At 49.5% G+C, this 23,184-nt stretch overlaps 2 protein-coding genes across 2 annotated transcripts in view; both read right to left on the reverse strand.

The window, feature by feature from the left end:
* The window catches only part of SLC6A12 (solute carrier family 6 member 12), a 33,687-nt gene extending 27,732 nt beyond the window's left edge, over nt 1-5,955 (reverse strand). The window contains exons 1-3 of the mRNA XM_049783212.1: nt 5,639-5,955; nt 3,594-3,675; nt 1,688-1,931 (exon numbers count right to left, since the gene is read on the reverse strand). Coding sequence (XP_049639169.1) covers nt 1,688-1,907 — 220 coding nt within the window. The 5' untranslated portion in view covers nt 1,908-1,931; nt 3,594-3,675; nt 5,639-5,955. The remainder of the gene's footprint in view (nt 1-1,687; nt 1,932-3,593; nt 3,676-5,638) is intronic.
* Nucleotides 5,956-12,734: 6,779 nt separating this feature from the next.
* Nucleotides 12,735-23,184, reverse strand: part of SLC6A13 (solute carrier family 6 member 13) — a 53,973-nt gene continuing 43,523 nt past the window's right edge. Inside the window, exons 8-15 of the mRNA XM_049783215.1 lie at nt 21,635-21,738; nt 20,409-20,533; nt 18,348-18,460; nt 17,943-18,080; nt 17,220-17,322; nt 16,294-16,394; nt 15,188-15,358; nt 12,735-13,184 (exon numbers count right to left, since the gene is read on the reverse strand). Of these exons, the coding sequence (XP_049639172.1) occupies nt 13,053-13,184; nt 15,188-15,358; nt 16,294-16,394; nt 17,220-17,322; nt 17,943-18,080; nt 18,348-18,460; nt 20,409-20,533; nt 21,635-21,738 (987 nt within the window). The 3' untranslated portion in view covers nt 12,735-13,052. The remainder of the gene's footprint in view (nt 13,185-15,187; nt 15,359-16,293; nt 16,395-17,219; nt 17,323-17,942; nt 18,081-18,347; nt 18,461-20,408; nt 20,534-21,634; nt 21,739-23,184) is intronic.

Consider the following 23,184-nt stretch of genomic DNA (forward strand, 5'->3'; position numbering starts at 1 on the left):
ATTATATGTTGCTTATAATGATCTAGAAGACCCCTGAGTGCCCCCAATGATGTATAAAAGAGATATGGCAGAACTAAAAAATAAGGAAAAACCTACCAGCTGTGAAAAATCTGAAAATTTTCCATTTTACAACAATACTGAGAGAATAAGAGAGAAGGGAGGAAGAGAATGCTATAATGATTTTGCTCACATATCAAGTACAGTCTACCAACCAAATAAAACAACCTCTTAGATACAGAAAACTTATTGCTGGCTACCAGAAGTAAAAAGACTAGGGGTCTGAGGGAAAGGGGACAAGTTTATGGCAATAATGGCCCATTACCTCCCTTAGGAGACTCTTTAGTAGTGATCATAATGGGAAGTTTACAGACATAGAATTATAATGCTGCACATCTGTATACATAAAGTTCTAAACCAATATCACTGCAAAAAATTTTATTTAAAAATGATCATTTTTAGCTGAGTGGTTGAATACAAACTATACCAATTGACATTTATATCAAGGAAAAAAGGAGCTTATTTAACAGTCAGACTTGAGCTGACAAGATCATAGAGTGGATAAGGATCTTGCCTTGAATGAGGTTGACCAGGGTTTGATCCCCTACACGCCATATGGTCCCTGGAGCACTGCAAGAAGTAACCCCAGATTACAGAGCCAGGAGTATGCCCAGCGCATTGTTGGTATGGCCCCCAAACTAAAATAGTAATAATAAATAAATAAAATAATTTAAAATGAAGGACTGGAGCGATAGCGCAGCAGTATGGCGTTGGCCTTGCACATGGACAACCCAGGACCAATCAGGGTTCAATCCCCAGCATCCCATATCGTCCCCCGAGCCTGCCAGGAGCGATTTCTGAGTGCAGAGCCAGAAGTGACCCCAAAAACTGCCGGTGTGACCCAAAAACCAAAAAAAATTAAAAAAAATTTAAAAAAATTAAAATATATGAATCCCTTTGACCCCTATCATCATTATTTCACATTTGTCCTTCTCCCCATTCTCTCCTCTCTGTTTCTTTACTTCTCCATATGCTCTAGGGCCAAGGTTGATCTTGGCTTCTTTCCTTTATGCCATTGCATTTCCTCAGCAGTTATTCTAACTACCACAGACAAGTGACAATATCTGTGTTGACATCTTCTGCCTGGATTCATTTGACATGACATCGTCCAGGCACGTCAGTGTTATTAATGAAAGACAGATCTAAATACCCAAACCACAGAGTCAACAACACTAAAATTCATGAGACCCAAACTTGAACAACCAAACTTTTAACGGTGCCTGACAAGGTAGCCGGCTAGGAGGAGGCAAAGGGATGGGATGGAACCTGGGGAATAATGGCGGAGGGAAATTGATACTGGTGGTGGGATTGGTGTTGGATCATTGTATGTTCTGCAACTCAACTAGGAATAACTTTGTGAAATATGATGCCTTAATAAAAAAAAAACTATAACAGAATCAAAATTTCACAATAAAAATTCAGATTCCCCATTACCTCACTTAAAATCCTCTGGGCCCCTAACTCTACAGGGAGGCGGGGACTGAGGCTAGTGGTAGAGTTAGAACACTCCACCAATCTCCAGCTTCAATCCTTCCTCCTTTCAGTTTACCATATTGCGCCCAGGAAGGCCCAGCCTACCAGCTGTCAGGACACAGCTCTCCCCACCATGCCTACCTCAAAGTGAACTCACCACCTCCATTTTTGTAGCAGAGATAGGGAAACCTCCAGACATTGCCCAGCCCAATGATCTCCCCGGCCACTGACAGCACAAACTCCATCTTGTTGGTCCATTGGCCCCGATCCTTCACCTGCTCCTCGCTTTCCCGATCCAACTTCTCTCCCTCCTCAGGGACCCAGGTGACCACAGGAAGCCTATCCTTGTGGACTGCCACTTTGCCGTCCATAGCCATGTAATGGATGGAGAGGCCGCAGAGCTGGGGAAGAAGGAGAAGAAATGAGATGTACAGACAACGCAACATCTTCTCCAGCCCAATCTTGTATTAACTGTAGGAATAGTGCTTGCGTTTTTCAAGTTGTTGGAAAGGTATTTCATATTTCTGGACTACTGATTTTTCTCCCAAATTCCCCCATGACATTTACCCATAAAGTTACACAGGGCTCTTTATGAGGCAGAAAGCCCATCTTCATGTGCCCATTTTGCAGATGAAAACAACCTCAGATGGAGAGATGACATGTCTTATCTAAGACCCCCTCAGGAACAGATTGAGATTAAAACCCCAAATTTGAGACTCTTCATCCCAAGCCCTTTTTTAATTTATTTTTTTTAACAATCACCAACCCCACTGGTCTATGTGCCCCAGCTTCTCCATCCAAAAAGATCAAAGGCTACAGGGCGAGACTGGAAGTCAAAGGGCAGGCATGGCCCAGGCAACTGCTTAGTTTTCCTCAGGCCAGTTGCATGTGCATTCTGGTGCCAAGGAGATCGATCAATTCAGAGTAAACATGGGAGCCAACTAGCTTTGGGCATCTGATTGGGAGGGAAGGTGAAGGTGGGGCAAGAGAGCCTCTTAAAAAGGAAGCTGCCCTTTCAGAACTCCCTACCCCCTTAAAGAATCCAGAACTCTCCAGATTCCCAGATAAATGACTTAGTTTCACTCTGTCCTTGAATTTGCTGTTCAAATGCCTTGTAGTTGCATGAGATGCCTGGCAGCTCTGTGTTGTCTGTCTGGATGGGACCTGTTTTGCCTTCACCTCCCCCATTACAACCCCTACCCCCCCCCAGTCACCCTCAGGTCACCTTTACATTTGTTTCCAGGGGCATGAGGGGTATCAGAGCAGCCAGGAGCTTGTGCAGATTCTATGCTCTTCCCAGGCCCAGGAGAAACACAAGGGATTCTTTTTAGTAAAAGAAGAGTCTGTGTTTATTTGTTGGTCCTTTCAACCAGGCAACAGCCCAAACCCAAGTCAGTTAGGAAGGTGTGGCAGGAGTCATTTGAGGTTATGGAAATTTTTGAAGGTGACTTGGAGGGTGCAGGTTCGCCCCAGAATGGGAAAGCATGTCAGAGTGAAAATCTGGTATTGGGACCTGTTTAGAGGTTTCCCCCTGCAAATTCAGGCCCAATCAGGAAGATGAAGGAGAGACAGTCAGTGGGAAAGTAAAAACTTGAGCCTCTGATGTAAGTGGAGTGGAAACCTCCAGATTCAGACCCAGTGGGCGGGGGGAGTTTAACTCCAGGGAAAACTCCAGTGGATAACTTGGGGGTCAGGGGCAGCCTGGAGGATTCCTGATTCCTTGTCCAATGGATGAATGAACAAACCAATCAATGAATGAATGAACTGGAAACCAGGGATAAAAAAGCACCAGACTGGTAACCCAGGCACTGGTCCAGAACTTGCTATGAATAACAACAAAGCTCGCCTTGGAACTAGCACTATCTACATAAAATAATAATAAAAATAATACTTATGTAGTAAGCATTATCCACATAATAAAACTGTCAACTTTATGTAAGGTCGGTATTGCTCTGAAAGAACCCCATTTAGTAAATGAGATATAGTGGTACTATGGCATAGGGGGCTAATGAAGGGACAGGCATGCACCCCCCAGCAGGTGCCTGGCAAATTGGGTCACTTACCGACACGCTCTGCTCTTATGATGAAGATGACGTGCTCTGTGACCTTAGTCCAATCACACCTCTGCTGGTGGTTTTAGTCTTCCTGGAAGAGAAAAAATAACCCAGGTTTAGATGGGTACTGGGAAGGTCAGAGAGATCGAAACCCAATGGCAGGAGGCTGATGACAAGGAGAAAGGTTGGAACCCTGGGCACCCCCAAAAAAAAAGTTTCCCAGGGAGGAACCTAAGAAGACCTCACCATCCTCAGGCCCCAGGCCATTCTTTTGGGACCCAGCTGTCCTCACTGGTGGATCAGGAGGACTGGCTGGGAAAATATGAATGAGAAAATTTAACTAGGAGAGCTGGAGGGTGGGGTACAGGACAGTACTGAGCCAGGACAATGAGACTTGAGCTAGAGAATTGACATGGAGGTGACAAGTTTGGGGTTGTTTGTTTTTCTTTAAACAACAATAAAAAAAATAGTTACTGGGAGGAGTGGAGTTTACCGGGAAGAATGAAAAACTGGAACGACAGATTGAGAGCCTGGGCATGTCAGAAGGGAGGTTAGCCCTGAGCTACCCTTGGGGCAGTGAAGGGGAAGTGAGCTAGAGAGGGCAACAGGAGGGACTGAGGCCCAAGAGACCAAGCACCCCTGAACAAAAGCCTCAGAGGTTTCCTTGGGGAGTGACTTTTGTGGGTGGGGTGGGCCACACCTTCTGGACCTCCTTGTAACTTATGTTCAGGGATGTTTTGTTGGTCTTTGGGGGATGAGGCAGCGCTGAGATTCGAACCCATGCCACCTGCATGCAAAACAAGGTGTGCCAGCCCATTGAGCTTTCTCTGAGGTGCATGGAGACAAGGGGGAGGAGGATGTTGGAAAGTCAAAATGTTCATACACTTCCCTCTTGCTCTCAACCTTCCTCCCTCCCATTTTCAAGTCGCACAAAGCTAGTGATAGTCAAACAGGAGAGGTTGATCCCAGCTTAACTAATTTCTGGGGGTGCCCTGCCTCCCCAGGGTGCTCCTGTCTCAGTCACTTCCTTAGACCTCAGCATCCCCTTTCCAGTAAGCAAGGGGAGGATTATGGTATGGACCCCCCCCCATCCATGTCTGCTGTAGCCTTCCACAAACAAAGGCATCTGCACCCTTGCCAGGCTCCAAGCTGTCCATCTAAGAAATCCTCAAGAGACTGGCAGTTTCCTGGAGGTCAGGCCAGAGTGGAACAGGGTGCAGACCCTTCTAGAAAGGCTGACCCCCTCCCAAATGCTGCAGGGACCCCGGCTCAGTCTTTCTGTACTTCTGGATCCTGGATCCTGCCTACGAATGCCCTGGACATGGGGACATGTGGGGGTGGGGGGTGGCGGGGCAGGGAGGTGGTGCCCTAGGGACGCCCAGCACATGGTCAGCCCACACCCACATACCAGGTCCGTTTCTACATACACACATGGGTGCCATTCCCGTCACGTCCCTTTGCACACACATACCTGTGCTCAAGGCACCAAAACCTGCCTCCCATCAGTCCTTCACACCCCAGGGGCGCCTGCACCTCCCACAGCTCTGTTCTTGTCCCCCAAACAAACACGCATGCCCATTCCCTCTCCCTGCACCCTGAGCAGAGCAGAGCAGAGCAGAGCTGGGACAACTTCATCCAGGGACATGCTTGGATCTTGAGTCACTCAACCAGCTGGGGGCACAGGGAGGGGGGTACCCTCCACCAGCTTGTGACTGTCAAGACACCCCAGGGGTTCTCCTGTCTTCCTGCCCACTTCCCTGGGCACAACCTGCTTCCTCCTCCCTCTGGGGTGATCACCCCCCCCCCCTTTTTCAAAACTCACTGCCTGGAACCAGCCTTCATCCATCGGCTTTCTTAATCCCCAGGCCGGGCCAAGAGTGACCCTGATGCTGAGGGTGAGAAGGAAGAATGAGCTGACACCCCCTCATCTCACACTTTGAACTGCCCCCCCCCAGCCCCTGCCACCCTTCCACCTCCTTAGACAAAGTCTTGCCTCATTGCACCAGCGGTACTGGGAGCTGTGAGACAGAGCCAGCCCTCCTCTTCCTGCTCACCTCGTCTTGATCTGGCTCCTGTGGTCAGCTCAGCTCCATGCCTCCTGTCCCTCGGAGAGTTCCAGAAAAGCCGCTCAGCAGAATGCAGAGAGATCTGGGAGGAAAAGTGGCCTCCACCTTGCCTCTTCCTGTGACTCCCAGCTCAAAACCCCATCCAAGCAGATTTCTGGTCCTGGGACTCCTAGAGGACAGAAAATAACTCCGTGTGCGTGTGTGCGTGTATGCACTCTCTTGTGTGTGCGTGTGTGTGTGTGCGCGTATGTGTGTGTGTTTGTGCCAGTGAATTGTGAAGTGCAGGGGCAGAGAAATACCACGAGCCACAGGAGGGACGGAGGCCAAAACTTTGTGAACCAAGATTACAACATCCAACCTCAGGAAGTCAAGTCCTCAGTCCCCGGGTCCCCACCCCCTCTCACTCCCACAGTGCACCCCTCTCACCTCCCTCCTGGGGAGGTGTTATCCCAACACAACCCCTCCACTCCCCCAGCCTCTCTTGCCACCCCATCTCCGTGCTTTCCCTTCCAGGCTCCCTCTTCCCCACTCCCCTCTCACCTTGCCCTGTCCAGGCGCACATGGAGAACAGAGGAGATGCCCAGGGAAGGGACACAGCCCTCTCTTCGGAAGCAGTGGGTGGGAGCCACCCCCTCGTGGGCTGGAAGCAGAATTCGGGAGGGGAGTTGGCCCTGGGCATGAAAGGAGGGTGAATCACAAGCTGGAGTTTTCCACCCTCTACCTGCCTGTGCTTTCAGTGCAACGCCCTGGAGCCCTCCTTGCCTTGGGATTTTCCTAGACAAAGTTCCCTGGGGGGGGGGGGGGAAACACTCAGGAAGAAGATCCAGAAAGGACCCCAACACGTGTGGCCCAGACCTTAATGTGAACCCCTGCTCTGTTATTTACTGGCCCTGTCAACCCAGTATAGAATTGAGCCTCAGTTTCCCATTTGTGAAAAGGGTGCCGGAATTGAAGACAAAATTACAAGGGGCCTAGATTAGCACGCACCTAAGAAGAGCTTGTGGGTGTTGGGAGTGGGGGCTCATTGTAGGGGCAGGAACTGGGGTGCTGTGGTATCTGATCAGACAGCAAAATGTATACTGGCGGCTGAAGAGATGGCTGTGCATGCAAAACCTCTGGCGCTGTGTGGTCCCCCCAGGCTTCATTGGGAGCAACCCCCAAACTCAGGAGTAGCCCCTGGGCTGGTGACCTCTTGGCCCAAAGGTGCAGGAGCCATTTCTTGGCAGCCAACATGGTGTGTGTTGAATAAATAGGTGTGTCCCACGCTGGGCTCATGAGAGCTGCTCCAGCACTGTCCCTCAGTGAGTCCTGGGGGATGGACATAGGACCCATAATGGCCGTTCCTTCAGGCTTCCTTCCAGACTGTAAAGATGCCTCTTCAGCCCCAGGTGGGACTGAGGGAGGGGAAGTGGTGGGGAGGAAGGGAAATTCCTTTTGTACGCTCTTCCCCTTCATAGTGTCCAACTTCCCAGCAGGGCTGGGGGCCATGCAGTGAGATCCTCAGCTGTAGTTTTCCATGAAGCTCCCCCACTGAGTGGCTCTCAGGCTCCTCTCGGCCTCTCCTCTGGGATTCCCCGCCACCGAGTCTCAGTTCTCAGACCCTTGGCCTCTGTGAAACTCAGAACAGGGATAAGAGTGAAGCTGCCAGGGCAGGGCATGCCCCGGCCAGAAGGCACACCAAGCTGGAGGCTTGGTCTGGATCAGCTGGACAGTGTGTTTGGTCTGCTGGGTCTGCCTTGTCCCTGCTTGCTGCAGTCACCATGTGTCAGTTTATTGCATTGAGACCTTGAGGACAAGGCTGTAGGACCATATACCCAGCTCCCCATAAGGGAGAATTAGACTAGACAGAAGTTGGAGTTTATAATTCTTTGGTCATTCAAAATTTTATTTCATGTCCCGGATTTCTGGGAGGACTCGGGAGCACTCAAGGCCCACAAGTCTTCCACCTCTCCTTCACCTTGGGGAGAAGAGCTATCTTGTTTGACCCTGGCACCTCCTTTTGATTTTAAACCTTTCCTCACTTCAACTCCAGAAGTTTCTAACTCCCACTGGGTAATCTGACTGATTGGTAAACTCCTAGTAGCCAAAGCCCTCATATTTCCCAAAGGAAAAGTCAGTCTGGGGTGGTAGTGGCTTCTTTCTTCCCTGGCAAAAATTCAGGATAATATGAAAGGCAGTTAAATGAATCTGTCACCTCCGTGCGAAGAGAACCCATAAAGTTCAAATATTCTCATACCATATGCTTGTAGAGGGATTCTTTGTGTATCTAAATCAGGTTAGCTTTTTCCATGGTCCCTCATTTAGTCTCATAATATATATCCGTGAAAAGTAGAGATTGCAGGGCCAGAGCAGTGACACAAATGGTAGGGCGTTTGCCTTGCACGTGGCTGACTCAGGAAGGACCTCGGTTCAATTTCCCAACATCCCATATGATCCCCCAAGCAAGGAGCTATTTCTGAGCACAGAGCCAGGAGTAAACCCTGACCATCACCGGGTGTGGCTCCAAAACAAAACAAAACAAAACAATAACACAAAAAGTAGAGATTGAGTCACCTTTCACAGATTAGAAGCCCCAAGCTAATAGAAAAAAGCTAAGTGTTGTGTTCTGGGGCCCCATTCCAGCAAATAATGGGGTCGGGCTTTGATTCTAGGACTCTTGGCACCAAACAAAGATGCAGCAGCAGACTGTTTTCCACAGTAATGTCTTTGTTTCTTCTTCTAACATTTCATGTAGAACTGACTCAGAGAAGGTACTCAGTGCTTAACAAATGGAGGGAGTGCTTGGGATGTATGAACATGAGTGGGTGTGTGGGTGGGTGCATGGATTGGATGGATGAATGGATGGATGGGATATGGATGGGAATATAAATGAATTAAAGAATAGTTGATGTTATATAGAGAGAGATGGATGGATGAATTTGGGATTTATATGGTTTGGTAGATAGATGTTTATGGGTGAATTAATAGATGATGGATGAACAGATAGAACTTGGGAAAACTGATCCCACTCTTCCTTTTTTTTTTTTTTTTTTTTTGGTTTTTGGGTCACACCTGGTGGCACTCAGGGGTTACTCCTGGCTCTGTGCTCTGAAATCGCTCCTGGCAGCACAGGAGACCATTTTGGATGCCGGAATTTGAAACACCATTCGTCCTGGGTCAGCAGCGTGCAAGGCAAACCCTACCTCTGTGATATCTCTCCAGCCTCCCACTCTTACTTTTTTTTCTGAAAGTATAATTTTGCAGAATGAGAGCACAAACTTGGGTTCTGCTCTTAGTGAAAAATACTGCTCTTAGTGAAAAAAAATTGGGACCAGAGCAATAGTACAGTGATAGGGCATTTGCCTTGCTGACCCAGGACTGACCAGATTAAATTCCCAGAATCTCATATGGTTCCCTGAGCCTGCCAGGAGCGATTTCTGAGTACAGAGCTAGGAGTAAACCCTGAGTACCACTGGGTGTGACCCAAAACAAACAAAAAATATTGCATGTGACAGAACCCTCAGGCCACAAGATAATACCTTCCTTCCATTCCTTGCAAAACTATTTAGTTCCATAAATGCATACCCTTCTTTCTTTTTGTTTTTGTTTTTGGGTCACATCCAGCAGTACTAGGGATTACTCCTAGCTCTATGCTCAGAAATCACTCCTGGCAGGTTCGGGGGGACCATATGGGATGCCAGGATTCGAACCACTATCTTTCTGCATGCGAGGCAAACACCCTACCTCCATGCTATCTCTCCAGCCCCTAGCCTTCTTTCTGAAGTTCTTTGCAACCTAAGGCCAGGACTGGGGAAGCTAGAAGACAGCAGAAATGTGTTTGAAAAGTCTCCCTGGATTTTCCTGCTTCACTGATAACCAGTGTGGGGGAGAAGGTGGTTGGAGCCAATGGAAACAGGAAGTTAGCTTGACTGTGTTCCCAGGGCAGCTCTCCCTATGCCTTCTACTGAATCCAACATGGCCATGATGTATAGATACCACCATTTCCATGGACAGAGGAGCAAACTAAGGACCAGAAAAGTTCATTTGTCAAAGAACACAGCTAGTCAGATAGCAAACTGAGACCCAAGCCAGGCTCTATAAAGAAATGTGCTTGTGATGTCTCAGAACCGAAATCCATATATTGGGTTCATGGAGGCCATGACGGCCTCCCCATGACACATAGGTCAATGGATTTGGATCTAAGATCTCTGAGGGATGAAGACATCTTGGTGGGCTTGTTGCATTATGAATTGCATCCTCATCTACCTGCAAGGGCTACTGGTATCCTGTCCGTTTTTCCTGTGCTCTGCATTCATCTTCAACTAACTGTTGTCCAGTTGCAGTCTCCCTGCATTAGTAGGGACGACCTCTAGAGAGTATGGGGATGGCCTTGCCTTAATGTCTTCTTTCTTGTTTTGTTCTTGGACCACACCTGGCAGTTCTCAGAGCTTACTTGTGACTCTGCCTTCAGGGATCACTCCTGGAAAGGCTCAGCGGATCCGATGGGATGCTGAGGATCAAAGCCGAGTCAGCTGCATGCAAGGCAAGCTCCCTACCCCCGGTGGTGGTATTGTTCCATCCCAAATGCAGGATCCCCGTAAGCAGCAGGCTAGAGAACAAATGGAACTGAATGCATCCTCCTGCCCCCAACTCTTCAGCTCCAGGGCTGGAGCCAAAACCAGGTAATCTTTCTCCTCTTCCCACATCCAGGGACTCATCTTTTGCACCTCTGCCGGGCCCCTGGGTGGCAGAGCAGCTCCCTCTCTGCCAGTAGCAAACCTATCCTGGTCCAATAACCTCCCAGTCTGGGCACCCCTGTATCACACCCATTAACTCATGGGAGCCTTAATGAACTGCACCAAGGCGGACTGCATAGCATTACCTCCAGCAGAGAAGAATGAAGGCGCCATTCCAGACACACACACACACCAAGACAAGCACATGAGCAGCAGGTCAGGACGAGAACGCTCGGCTCTGGGGCCTCCCTCCCTCCACGCACTGTCTCCCCAGCACATTCCACCATTAATGAAGCTACCACAGCGTGCCAAGCTGCCTTCCCAAGCTACCTTGCCCCTCCCAGGTCCGTGGGCGGGGAAGAGCCTCCCAGACCCCCTATCTGCAGTGTCAGGCACTTCTCCCATGCCAGTTAGTTTTCCTCTGAGGACCACCCTTTTCCGTAGGAGCATCAGCCACCACTTGTTTTTTTGAGTTGCTTTTTGGGTTGGTTTTGGGGGGCCACACCTAGTGGTGCCCAGGATTTACTCCTGACTCTTGCTCAGAGATCACTCCTGGTGGGGCTTGGAAGATCATATGGGATGCCGGAGATCGAACTTTGCCTTGTGCTAAGTAAGTGCCCTATCCACTATACTACTGCTTCTGCTCCACCATTTTTTTTCATTTTTTTTTTCTTTTCCTTTTTCTTTGTTTTTGTTTTGGGGCCACACCCAGTAGTGCTCTGAGGTTACTCCTGGCTCTGTGCTCAGAAATCACTCCTGGCAGGCATGAGGACCATATGAGATGCCAAGATTCAAACCACTGTCAGTCATGGGCCAGCCGCTTGCAGGGCAAATGCCCTACCACTGTGCTATCTCTTCGCCCCCCACCACCATTTTTTATTTTTTAAAAATGTGCCTATTTTAGGATAGAACAATAGTACAGCAAGTATGGTGCTTGCCTTGCATGTAGAAGATTTGATTTGATCCCCAAGCCTGCCAGGAATGATCTCTAGTCACTACTGGGTATGTCCCCCAAACAAAAACAAAACAAAAGATACCTACTTTGGATCTTCTTGTGCCATGAGCAACCACAGCTCCACCTAGAAGGATTCATCTGGCGGATGGTCAGAGGGCAGGGGGTCTTTTTCTCCAGATTTAGGCTTCCTGTCTCAGGACTGTGGTGGAGCCTGGCACCATACTATCCAACCAAAGCCCAGAAAGCAACAGCCTGAGTCAGTGCCCACTGGCACTGCCAGCATTTGCTTCCTTAATCTCTCCCAAAAACAAGTAGGACATGGAGATTTCACTGCAATCTCAATGACTGACTTGCTAATGAAACAATGCTAAGAAAAGGGCCTGAGAATACAATATACCTTTGGTCGGCTGCTCTGAGAAGGTCTGCTTGCTCCCCACAATCACCCCACGACCACCCACCACCCCCCAAAGCCATCTCTTGAGAGGGAGGCCCCAGGCAGCTGCAGAAACTCAGACATTCAGGGCAATAGCAGGAGTGTGTGTTTAATTGTTACGACACACGCACATTCACATCCACTCACATATATGCACAGCCCCGCAAATTCATACATTCACATATATTCACTCACACACAATCACGCTCAGATCCACTCACACATGTGTGCGCCTCTGCCTTACACCCTCTCAGAGGTAAGCTCTCTTGCAGAGCCGTCGGTGAGCTCCCGGGGGCCCAAGCCAAGCCTGCTGACCCCCAGCTGAGTCAGGCTGTGTCTTCCACCTGGTGCCCCCCTGGCCAGTGGACCCTACAGCTCATCTGCACAGCCCCAGGGCCCTGAAAACGAAGCTGTGTCTGCGGGCAGTGGTGCCACCCCCTTGTGGCCACCTTGTTGGTTAAGTACACGCTTTGAAAATTCAAGCGATGCTGAGGCCACCGGGTCCCTCTGCTGGCTGAGCCTGGGTAACGGTCTTCCAGGACCTTGGAACTTGCCCCTTGGCCTGCAGAGTCACTGCCCCTCATCCTCCAACCCCAGCACCCCTGCACAGTGTGATTTTAGCAAAAGGGAGTCTGCCAGGTGAAGAGAAACAAGCACAGCTGGAATAAGCCCCAATCATGCCTTCCTTTCTCCCTCGAGGGGGGCTCTGTGTGCCTCTTTCCTTTCCCTTTTCTGTCTCACTCCACAGAGCTTAGGGGGAGGACAGGGCCAGGACTGTCTAGGAAGGGGAGGGTCCTGCTGGCACCCCCTGCTGGCCCCATAGGGCAGCCCCCTCTGCTGAGGGGCACCAGGAGGTCTCAGCAGAGGAAGGAGAGCAGAGGCAGATTTTATTTTATTTATTTATTTTGAGCTGTACCCATCACTCCGGCTCTGCCTCCACTCTCAAGGCAGAAAGGCAGAAGGGCAGAAACCAGGCAGACATTCTTCGTGGGTGGGAGGAATGTAATTTAATGGAATGCAAATTTTGAGGGGGCAGAAGCCAGAGCCCAGGCTACACCCCCAATCAGCCACATGCTGCTGCCCAATGCAGTGTTGCCTGTACCACTCTCAATACTGGCCTGTTACACACCTGTTGGGATTTTTGGGGGCGGGTGGGAGATCATCCGTCCAAAAGATGGATCCCCAAATTTCCCCCCCCCTTATTTGGTCCAGTCTGGGTGCATATGTGTGAGTTGCAGGAAGCTGCTTGGTCAGCCCTTTCTGCAGCTGTCCCCCCAGCCAGGCCCTCCCGGATGTCCCCTAGCAGTGCGACTCCAATTCCGTGAGCCGGAGGAGGGAGCTTCGGGGTGAGGCTGACACGCACGACTCTGCTTGGGAGCTCAGGTGTCGCTGGGGCAGGTCCTCTGCTGGGCACACGAGCTGGCGAAGTCTCTGCAAAAGGAGAAAGATGGGCGGCATTGGTGGTGGGAAGGTTCAACTGGTGAAAGGGGGGTCTTTTATGACTGAAACCCAACTACAATCGTGTATGTAATCATGGTGCTTAAATAAAGAAAAAAATTAAAAAAAAAAAAGAAAATTTAGGGTCCGGACAGATAGCATGGAGGTAGGGTGTTTGCCTTGCATGCAGAAGGACGGTGGTTCGATTCCTGGCATCCCACTTGGTCCCCTAAGCGTGCCAGAGTGATTTCTGAGTGTAGAGCCAGGACTGGTCCTTGAGCACTGCCGGGTGTGATGAAAAAAAGAAAAGAAAGAAAGAAAGAAAGAAAGAAAGAAAGAAGAAAGAAGGAAGGAAGGAAGGAAGGAAGGAAGGAAGGAAGGAAGGAAGGAAGGAAGGAAGGAGGAAGGAAGGAAGGAAGAGGAAGGAAGGAAGAAGGAAGGAAGGAAGGAAGGAAGGAAGGAAGGAAGAAGGAGGAAGGAAGGAAGGAAGGAAGGAAGAAGGAAGGAAGAAGAAAGAAGAAAGAAAAGAAAGAAGAAAGAAAGAAAGAAAGAAGAAGAAAGAAAGAAAGAAAGAAAGAAAGAAAGAAAGAAAAGAAAGAAAGAAAGACAAGAAAGAAAGAAAAGAAAGAAAGAAAAGAAGAAAGAAAGAAAGGAAAGAAAGAAAGAAAAGAAAGGAAGGAGAGGAAGGAAGGTAGGAAGAAGGAAGGAAGGAGAAAGAAGGAAGGAGAAAGAAGAAAGAAGAAAGAAAGAAAAGAAGAGAGAGAGAGAGAAAAGAAAGAAAGAAAGAAAGAAAGAAAGAAAGAAAGAAAGAAAGAAAGGAAAGAAAGAAAGAAAGGAAAGAAAGAAAGAAAGAAAGAAAGAAAAGGAAGGAAGAAGGAAGGAAAGGAAGGAAGGAAGGTAGAAGGAAGGAAAGGAAGGAAGGAAGGATGGAAGGAAGGAAAGGAAAAGGAAGGAAAGGAAGAAAGAAGGAAAGAGAAAGAAAGAAAGAAAGAAAGAAAAGAAAGAAAGAAGAAAGAAAGAAAGAAAAAGAAAGAAGAAAGAAAGAAAGAAAAGAAAGAAAGAAAAGAAAGAAAGAAAGAAAGAAAGAGAAAGAAAGAAAAGAGAAAGAAAGATAGAAAGAAAGAAAGAAAGAAAGAGGAAAGAGGAAAGAGAAGGAAGGAAGGAAGAAGGAAGGAAGGAAGGAAGGAAGGAAGGAAGGAAGGAAGGATAGGAAGGAAGGGAGGGAGGGAGGGAGGAGGGAGGGAGGGGAGGGAGGGAGGGAGGGAGGGAGGGAGGGAGGGAGGGAGGAAGGTTAAAACTTTAAATAAATCTTTTAAATTGGTATTTATAATCTCTAGACGGAGTCCTCCCAGTTTTTTGTTTTGTTTTGTTTTTGTTTTGTCTGTTTGTTTTCCCAACAGAACCACACAACTTGAATCATCCTGTTCTGCCTCATGAGTTGAGAGGGGGGAATAAAAATGAACGGTACCAGGAACAAACAGTTTCATGAACATTGAATGAAAATAAAAAATGATCAGACTCAACCACCAAACCCAAAACCACCAACAACAGAATCAACACCCAAACTACAACAAGCTAGACACAAAGGGGAACAGTTCCGCTGGCAGTCCAGGGGGCAAAGGAGGGAGATAAGGAATGCATGCTGGGAACAGGGATGGAGGGAGGACAACTCTGGTGGTGGGAGTGGCCCTGATTCATTGTCACTATGTACCTTAGCTATGACTGTGAAAGATTCGTCATTCACTTTGGTCACAATCAAAATTACTTTTTAAAAAACTTTAAATATAAAAGAGAGAGAAGGGGGAGAGAAAGCAGGACACATTCCTTCAGCACTGCCGCCAACTGCAACCCAGCCTTCCCCTTGTGTCATGGAGGTGTCCAGTTCCAGTAATTCGGAGCCTCCCTTTATCCTTCCCTGACTCCGCAGGCCTCCAGCCCCTTGCCTGCCCCTCCACAGAGTCCCTGGCCCCTCTGCTCGTCTCCATCCCACCCTGTACCTCTCGGAAGGGACCCTTGAGATGGCCGAGCTTGTAGGCACTCCAGGCGGGGATGCAGACCATGGAGGAGAGAGCCAAGAGCCAGCCCAGCGCATCACCCCACCACGGGTACGTATACTTCTTGTTATAGGTCAGCGGGGTGTATTTGATCAGGGAGAAGAGGAACGTGGCCTGAAAGAGAGAACGAGAGGGAAAGAAACAGAAAGAGAAACTGGTCAGTCGACCCTGCACCCTGCGCAGCTCCTGTGCATTAGAACCCCCAAGTCTGGCTTTGCCTTCAGCCCCCAATCTGCATCTAAATTCTGCTTTACATTCACAAACCACATCACCTGCCTCTTGGGGATCAAGCTGTCACTCCAGACCTGGTGCCCCGCCTTCCCATGTACAGGTTTGTTGCCCGCTATAGATAGGTGAAGTGCCTGCTAAGGCTTTCAGCCGAGCTTGTCACCCCACACTATGGAGCTGGATCATGGGTCTTGTCCCCCTCCACCTCCTTGAGATCCTTCCTGTGTGCTAGAAAGCAGTTGGGACAATCACTGACACCCACAGATAAAGCCAGAAGCAGCAACACAGCAAGGCCCAAGTCGCAGACACTAGAGCCAAGTGGCCTGGCCTTCGATCCTAGCTGCCACTTGCTTGGATAAATTGCTGAAACATGTTTGGCTTCTATTTCACCTGGAAAATGAATATTGGGATATTTCTTGCTGAAGGAGCACTTGGGAATGTGCAAAGCGCTTTGGGCCACACACAAGACAGGCTGCCTTGCTATTAGCTCTGCGGTGCTCCATGACATTACTCTGAAAACCCAGGTGTCCTCAGGTTTCCGGCCTGTCTGCAACTTTTCATCCCCTCCCATTGTGTCCGTGAGTCAAATAGCCTCACAGGGCTGGAACTCAGTTTATCTCGGTGTCAAAGGAAAATTCTGACTGGCCATCATTTTCTGGAATCCAGCAGGAGAGTGGATGAAAATATAAAACATCTTCAATCCAAAGAGAAATCCCTTTGGGCACTTCTACAAATTAATCTAGGGCTACTTTCTCTTTCCTACCACTCCTGTCTGTCTGTCCCTTCACCTGACCTTCCCTTTCCCCCAAAGATTTTCTTACAGTGCACACAGCTGGCGTGAGAAAGAGCCAACAATATTTGATAAGAGGCCATGGCCGGTACCCGATCATGTCTTCAATATTGTCATAGAAGCGTCCTGCCCCTACCATGAAGAAAAGAAGAAAGGAACATTCTTTAGCACCTCACACAACATTAGGCAGACCAGGATGGGCAGAACCCATCAACAGGTTCTTGGTTGGCTTTTCTTTTTATTTATTTGTTTGTTTGTTTACTTTTTTACTTATGTTTTGGTTTGGGGGTCATACCCAACAGTTCTCAGGGATTACTCCTGACTCTGCACTCAAGGGTCATTCCTGGCAGAGCTCGGGGGACCATAAAAGGTGCTGGGGGTAGGGTGGAGCGATAGCACAGTAGGTCGGGTGTTTGCCCTGCACAGAGTTGATCTGGGTTCAATCCCCAGCAACCCATATGATCCCCTGAGCCTGCCAGGAGTGATTTCTGAGTGTGGAGCCAGGAGTAACCACTGAGTGTCACCAGGTGTGGACAAAAATAAATAAATAAAAGGTGCTGGGGATCAAACCTGGGTCAACCACATATAAGGCAAGCACTCTACCCATTGTTCTCTGTCTCTGTTTTTCTGTCTCTCTGTCTCTCAGGTCATAGATATCAACACTCATGGGCAAAACCTGGCTTAAGTCAAGCTAATCATCACTTCTTGATTACCAAGGAATTGCAGACTGAGAAGGTTTGGGATATGGGTACAGTCATAACCAAGAAGGATGGCAGGTGTGTGTGTTGGGGGGGGGTCCTCGGGAAGCAATTTAGGATTCTGAAGAGACTTGAGACTGAGAGGTAGGGAGGGATGTCCCAGGAAAAGAAAAGGGTGAATAGGGGTGTATCTCTCTTGTTCCAGGGTCCTGAGAGAGGCGGGATTCCAGGGCCAGCACCTAGGGGGAGAGTCACTCACCATAGACCCAAGCCACACAGAGAGACTCAAAGATGGCCACGAACAGGAGACACATGCCGCTGGCCGCGTAATAGTCAAAGAGCTGGAAGACGTACATGCCTCCCTGGTTGAGAGGAGCGAGACAGAGAACCTTATCCTGAGGCGGCAGGCTCACCCCCCTGCCCTCCAGCCTCTGCGCCCTTGGGAGAGACCAGCGGGACAGAAGGAAGAAAGGGGCTGCTTGCGAGCTGTCAGCACATCAGGGATCTGAGACCAGAGTTTGTTTTAATTACTGGTTCGGGGTGGAAAAGAAAAGCAGGTGGACAGCGGTAGTTAGATGGATGGTCCTTGATGGTCCTTGGGGACAGGCCCGGAAGTCTGTGACAGCAGACCAAAGGTTCGGGATGCTGGCTGTCCCTGAGATCATGCTGAGCAGGGTCATCTCCTTCCTCCTCCCTGAGGGCCTGACCCAGCATCACTCCTCCCCAGGGCTGGCTTTGAAGTGGCTTCCACAACTCGGTTCTCTGCCATGGTTCCTGACCCAAGACTTCCGGCCCACCAGGCCTTCCACATCTCCTCTAGCCATGGAGTCCGGCTACTCTTCCCACCCGTCCCCACGGAGGGAGACACCACCCAAGGCCAGATTGGATTATCCTACTATGGGCTTCCTGTGCTCAGAAAGAGGGGTGTTCTATTGGAACCCCAAAACTATTTTCCTCTTTGGCCCCCTGTCCTAGCCCTTACCTCTGTGAGCATGATCAAGCCGATGAGGAAGGAGGTAACAGACACCCCCAGGATGAGGAGCTCCCTCCGGTTCTTCTTTCGGAACACACGGGGGTACATGTCCACCAGCGCTGTCACCAGGCTCTCAACACACACAAACTGGAGGAGAGGACCAGAGAATTGGAGGTGACAAAGCACCGAAGATGAAGTTCTGCCACCAGCCCTGTCATTTCCTTCCTCTCCCCACCTCCCCGTTGGTCTGTCTCTGTGGCAGAACAATGTCTTCCCTCCCACCAAGGGCAATTCATTTCTATATTTGCCAGATCACCGCTGTCTGAGGGCAGAGAAGGTGTGAAGCTCAAAGCTCTTCCCAACTCACATGCACCCATGGTCTTTTTCAGGCCCTGAGTGCCCCCCTCTTGATACCTGGCTGTCCAGTCCCAGGAGGACCACCATGAAGAAGAAGCAACAGGCCCAGAGCGGAGAGAAGGGCAGCATCACCACGGCCCGGGGGTAGGCGATGAAAGCCAGACCAGGGCCTAAGCAAGGAACAGAGGGCACAGTACCATGTTCGGGCCAGCTGCCGGCCAGCTGTGTGCTGTTGTGGGTCTCTCAACACCTCAACACCGCCACAGCCACCGTTGTCCTCACCCAAACCTCCAATTGCATCCAGATTTCCAAGGTATCAGCCACTGTATGATCAATGGGAGGAACAGACCCTAGAAGCCTCAAGGAGAAAGAATTTTTGGAGACAGAATTGGGTTGGGTGGCTTGCTAGTAAATTCTATCCCGATTGCTCAATAAATCTTGAGATTTATTTCTCCAAACCTAGGCATCAAATTTTAAATCTTCTAGAGTGGGAGGCTGGATAAATAATACAGTGAATAAGGTGCTTGCCTTGCATATGGCTGACCCAGGATTAATTCCTGATTCCTGGAACTACATAGGATTCCCTGAGGACAAAGCCAGGAGTACAAATTCCTGAGCACAGTCTAGCGTGCCCCCACCCTCAAAAAAAATGTAGGGGAGAACTCGCCTGGAAAGATAGTTCAGGGGCTAAAGTGCTCACCATGGTTCCAGAGAGATAGCTCAGCAGGTAGGACATTTGGCTGAGTTCAATCTCTAGCATCCCATATGGACCCCTGAGCATGACCAGGTGCTGATTTCTGAGTACAGAGCTAGGAGTAACCCCTGAGGTCTATGGGAGTCACACACACACACACACACACACACACACACACACACACACACACACAAATAAAAAGTAAAGAAAAATTGCCTGCCTTGCATGCAGCCATGCATGGTTTGATCCCTGGTACCAGTTATCAGCCCCTGAGCACATCCAGGAGTGACCTGAGAGCACAGAGCCAGAAGAAGCCTCTGAGCATTACAGAGTATGGCTCCAACCTAAAGAAATGAGGGTAAGGGAACTCCATGGGCCCACAGAAGCAGACCTGTGAGGCATTTTAGTGTAGTAGTGTTCAGGAGATCTGTGCATCCCACTGCGATTCTTTATAGACCAGGCTGTCAGTTCTACACAAAGACCCAAGAATTCAGTGGTTCTTGGCCTATGGGAATATCCAGGGCACTCTGGTAATACTGGGGGCCTCCAGAAATGCTCCAGGGACCATGTGGTGCCAAAGTCAAGTGCATGCTAAGTATGAGCCCTATTTGCTATCTTACCCCTGGACCCCAAAGGTACACTTTAACTTTTCAAAGCACATGAAACAAGGCCCAGAGTGATGGCTCAACAGGCTGAGCACCTGTAAGAGGCAGGACTTCCATCCCCTGTACCACATGATCTCCTAGCACTGTCAGAGTTTCCTTCTAGCTGAGAGCCACTCCTAAGAAATTGCAGGTATAGCTAAGAGAACCAAAACTAGATAAGTCAATAAACAGTAAATCAATAAGCAAAGTGAATAAAATAAGATAAGGGTATACATAGTAGAGCGTTGTTTTTACAAAGGAATGACAGGAAATAATAGCACTTGCGTAGTCGTGAGTATCTGTGTAGCTCTGTGTGTTTTGTGCATATGTTTGTTTCCTCATGCATGACTAAACTTTTTATTTTATTGGTTTTTGAGCCATGCCTGGCTATACTCGGGGCTTATTCCTGACTTTGCACTCAGGGATCACCCCTGGAGGTATTGTAAGGACTATTGAGAGTGGCAGGGATCAAACTCTGGTTGGCTACATGCAAGACAGACTCTGCCTACTGTACTCCCCAGCCCTATGAAAGGACTCTTGAGGTGCTACCATTGATTGCCTCTAGACAGAGAAAGAACTAGGGGTCAAGGGCCGGAAGGAAGACGTTGAGTCCATGCTGGTACCCTTTGGAGCTGAACTTGTTGAAAGCCTTCTCACGACTTGCCAGAGCAGGACACCCATGAATGGGAGAGCACAGCTCAGCCACAGTGTGGGTGACAATTGAACCATCTGGTAAGTGAAGGTTCCCACAAGGTTCCCAGAACCCACTGTAACACCCACCTGACTCAGCGACCTCGGAGATGGGCACCCCCTGCTCCTGAGACATGAAGCCCAGGATGGAGAAGATGGCAAAGCCGGCCACAAAGCTGGTGCCGCTGTTAAGGAAGCAGAGGGCCATGCAGTCCCTGGGGGGGGGGGGACAGAAAGAGGGTCAGAATGGAACGGGCACCACTCAGAGCCCCAGGTCGCTCAGCGCCACCCAAAAGCAAAAGCAGGTGCCATGGGGGACAAAATAAAGCATATCAAGGGTGCCATTGCTGCTCCCGACTTTCAGCACAGACGGGGGGTGGGCAAGGCCATTCATCCGCTAAGGTGAGGCTGTGGGCCAGGAACATGGGTCTAGTGCACAGGTTTTACAGGCAGGAGGCCCAGATTCTATGGTAGCACATGTCCTCTCAAACACTGTCATGGTAGGCCCTGAACACCACCAGTGTTGGCTCCCATGCCCCTCTCCAAAAATTAACTAGATCTAAAGAAAGAAAACATGAACTTAAACTTAACAAACTGCCCTCTCACAGAACAGCACCACTAGACTGCTTAGAATTATTCACCAGGACCAAGTTCAGTTGTGCAGTGGAGGAGAGCTGGGGGCAAGGAGACACCCCAGCAACACTATAAATCTCCTCAATTTGATTTGGAAGTGGCTGCAAAGGCTGCTTTCAGCTCAGATGGAAACGGGCTTCAGTTCTGAGCCTGGACCTTGTGAGGCCAGTGGGGGACAGAGTGTGACCTTGTAAAGATTGTGTTTCTTGAGGGGTCAGAGCGATGGTGCAGCAGTAAGGCATTTGCCTTGCATGCGGCTGACTCAGGATGGATCGTGGTTCAATCCCTGGCATCCCATACGGTCCCCCAAGCCAGGAGCTATTTGTGAATGTGTAGCTAGGAGTAACCCCTGAGCATCAGTGGGTGTGGCCCAAAAACCAAAAATAAAATAAAATAAAATAATAAAATAAAATAAAATAAAATTGTGCTTCTTGAGACAAACTTGAAGCAGCATGAGTTTCGCCTTGAGTTGACCAGAGAACCAAAGCTCCTGGTGAGCTTTCCCAGCCAATCACAAGCCTCGCATCTTTGGAAGCAGTGATCCACCGTGGGCTCTTTTTCATGCTGGGTAAGTGGGGGAGAGGGGTATTGGAAAGTGGGGGAAAGCCCGGGCAATGTGGTTGGGGGAATTCATGAGCTGGAGGAACAGCCAGGAAGGCAAGTTGAAGCTCAGGCCCAATCACCTGTAGCAGTTGTTGTGGTACTTGTTGTAGCTGCCCAGGGCTGTCAAACAACCGAGGCAGATGGCGAAGGAGAAGAAGATCTGGGTGCCTGCATCCATCCACACCTACACAAGGAAAAGGTCAGAAAGCTGCACCCTAGGAAAAGCCAGATGAAATATGGCTGGGCCAAGTTGGGAGTAGTCTATGTGGATATCCCCTTCCCCAATTTCTTATTTACCCCACCTGAATGATAAAACCACCCACACCTAGAATGGATGGGAAGAGGAGTCTGCATGGGGGAGAGAGGGGATAAGAAGGAGAGTTAGATTGAGTGGTGAAAAATAAGCAGAGAGAATCAACGAGGAGAATCAGCAAAGGAGAGCCAGTCAGCGAGGAAGCCGTAGAGAAGCTGACAGGGAGACAGAGGCAGAGAGAGCCAGAGAAGGAGCAGAGAAGGCGCTGTTAGGAAAAGGCTTGGCATAGAAGCCATGTGAGGAAATGCACATGGCGCTTATGATAGGACCGTGAAATAAAGTGGGTTGACTCCTGGAACTTCATCTAACTGCTTTGAGAATGTCTCTGCCATCACCCTGCAACCTGTAGACCCGCCAAGCTATAGGGACTGCAGGAGCCAGGCCTAGCCGAGAAAGGCCCCACCATCACCACACCAACTCTAGGACTCATTCATTTATATTGAAACAACAGTAATGCCAACGTTCTACATTCAAGCTCGAAGTGTCCAAAGGTCAGATGACCTGACAGCAAGTTTCCATCATGGAAACACAGCCCGGGTTCTGCCCCGGTTTTCCCCCCAAGGATCTCCTGGCTAGGTGATCTGTGTGGAAGCACGCCCCCCCCCAACAAGGAGAGGGCTCTCCAGGGAAACTAGTCCTCTCTCGGGGTGTGCTGTGAATGCAGAGCTCTGTCCCCACGGTCCCAACCTCACATCTGCAAAACAGGAAGCAAAACCCCTCAGCTCACCAAGAAGTCCAGAGACGTGAGTCTGCGAAGGACTTTGTACTCCTCGGGGGGGATTTGACTCTCCCACTAAACATAGAGTATGGAGGGAACTGTTATTATCTCAGCTGGCTGACCCGGCCTGTGCATGTTATGATTTAGCTTTAACAGCTAGAATAACAGTCCATAGAGAGGGAACATCAAGGCGAGTCGAAGTGAGGCCATCCAGCAGGCCAGCAGGAGGTGGGGACCCAGGGCTACTAACCCTCCCTTGCCTCCAGGGGACGTGAGTACCACAGGAGAGCCCCAAGCTCTGGACACAGACGTCACCGGGCAGGTGGCCTAACATTGCTATGTCCCCTGATCCTGTCCTTTGCTCTCCCCCATCCCACACAAGCCCTCTGCTTTTCTTTCATGGAATTCAGCGCCCCTGACATCTCTGCCTCTGAAATCTGTGTCCCTTTCAATGCTCCACCGGTGATGGTTTTGCAGTAAGACTGACTGAACACTGGCCTCAGGGACTCATCCATAGCGGGGACCACACTTCACTTCTCTCGCTGTTTCTGTTTGGGCAGAAATGAGGACAGAGCAGAGCAGGTGGTGAAGGAAAAGGG

The sequence above is a fragment of the Suncus etruscus genome, chromosome 11 (assembly GCF_024139225.1).
Source record: "Suncus etruscus isolate mSunEtr1 chromosome 11, mSunEtr1.pri.cur, whole genome shotgun sequence".
NCBI classification, from domain to species: domain Eukaryota; kingdom Metazoa; phylum Chordata; class Mammalia; order Eulipotyphla; family Soricidae; genus Suncus; species Suncus etruscus.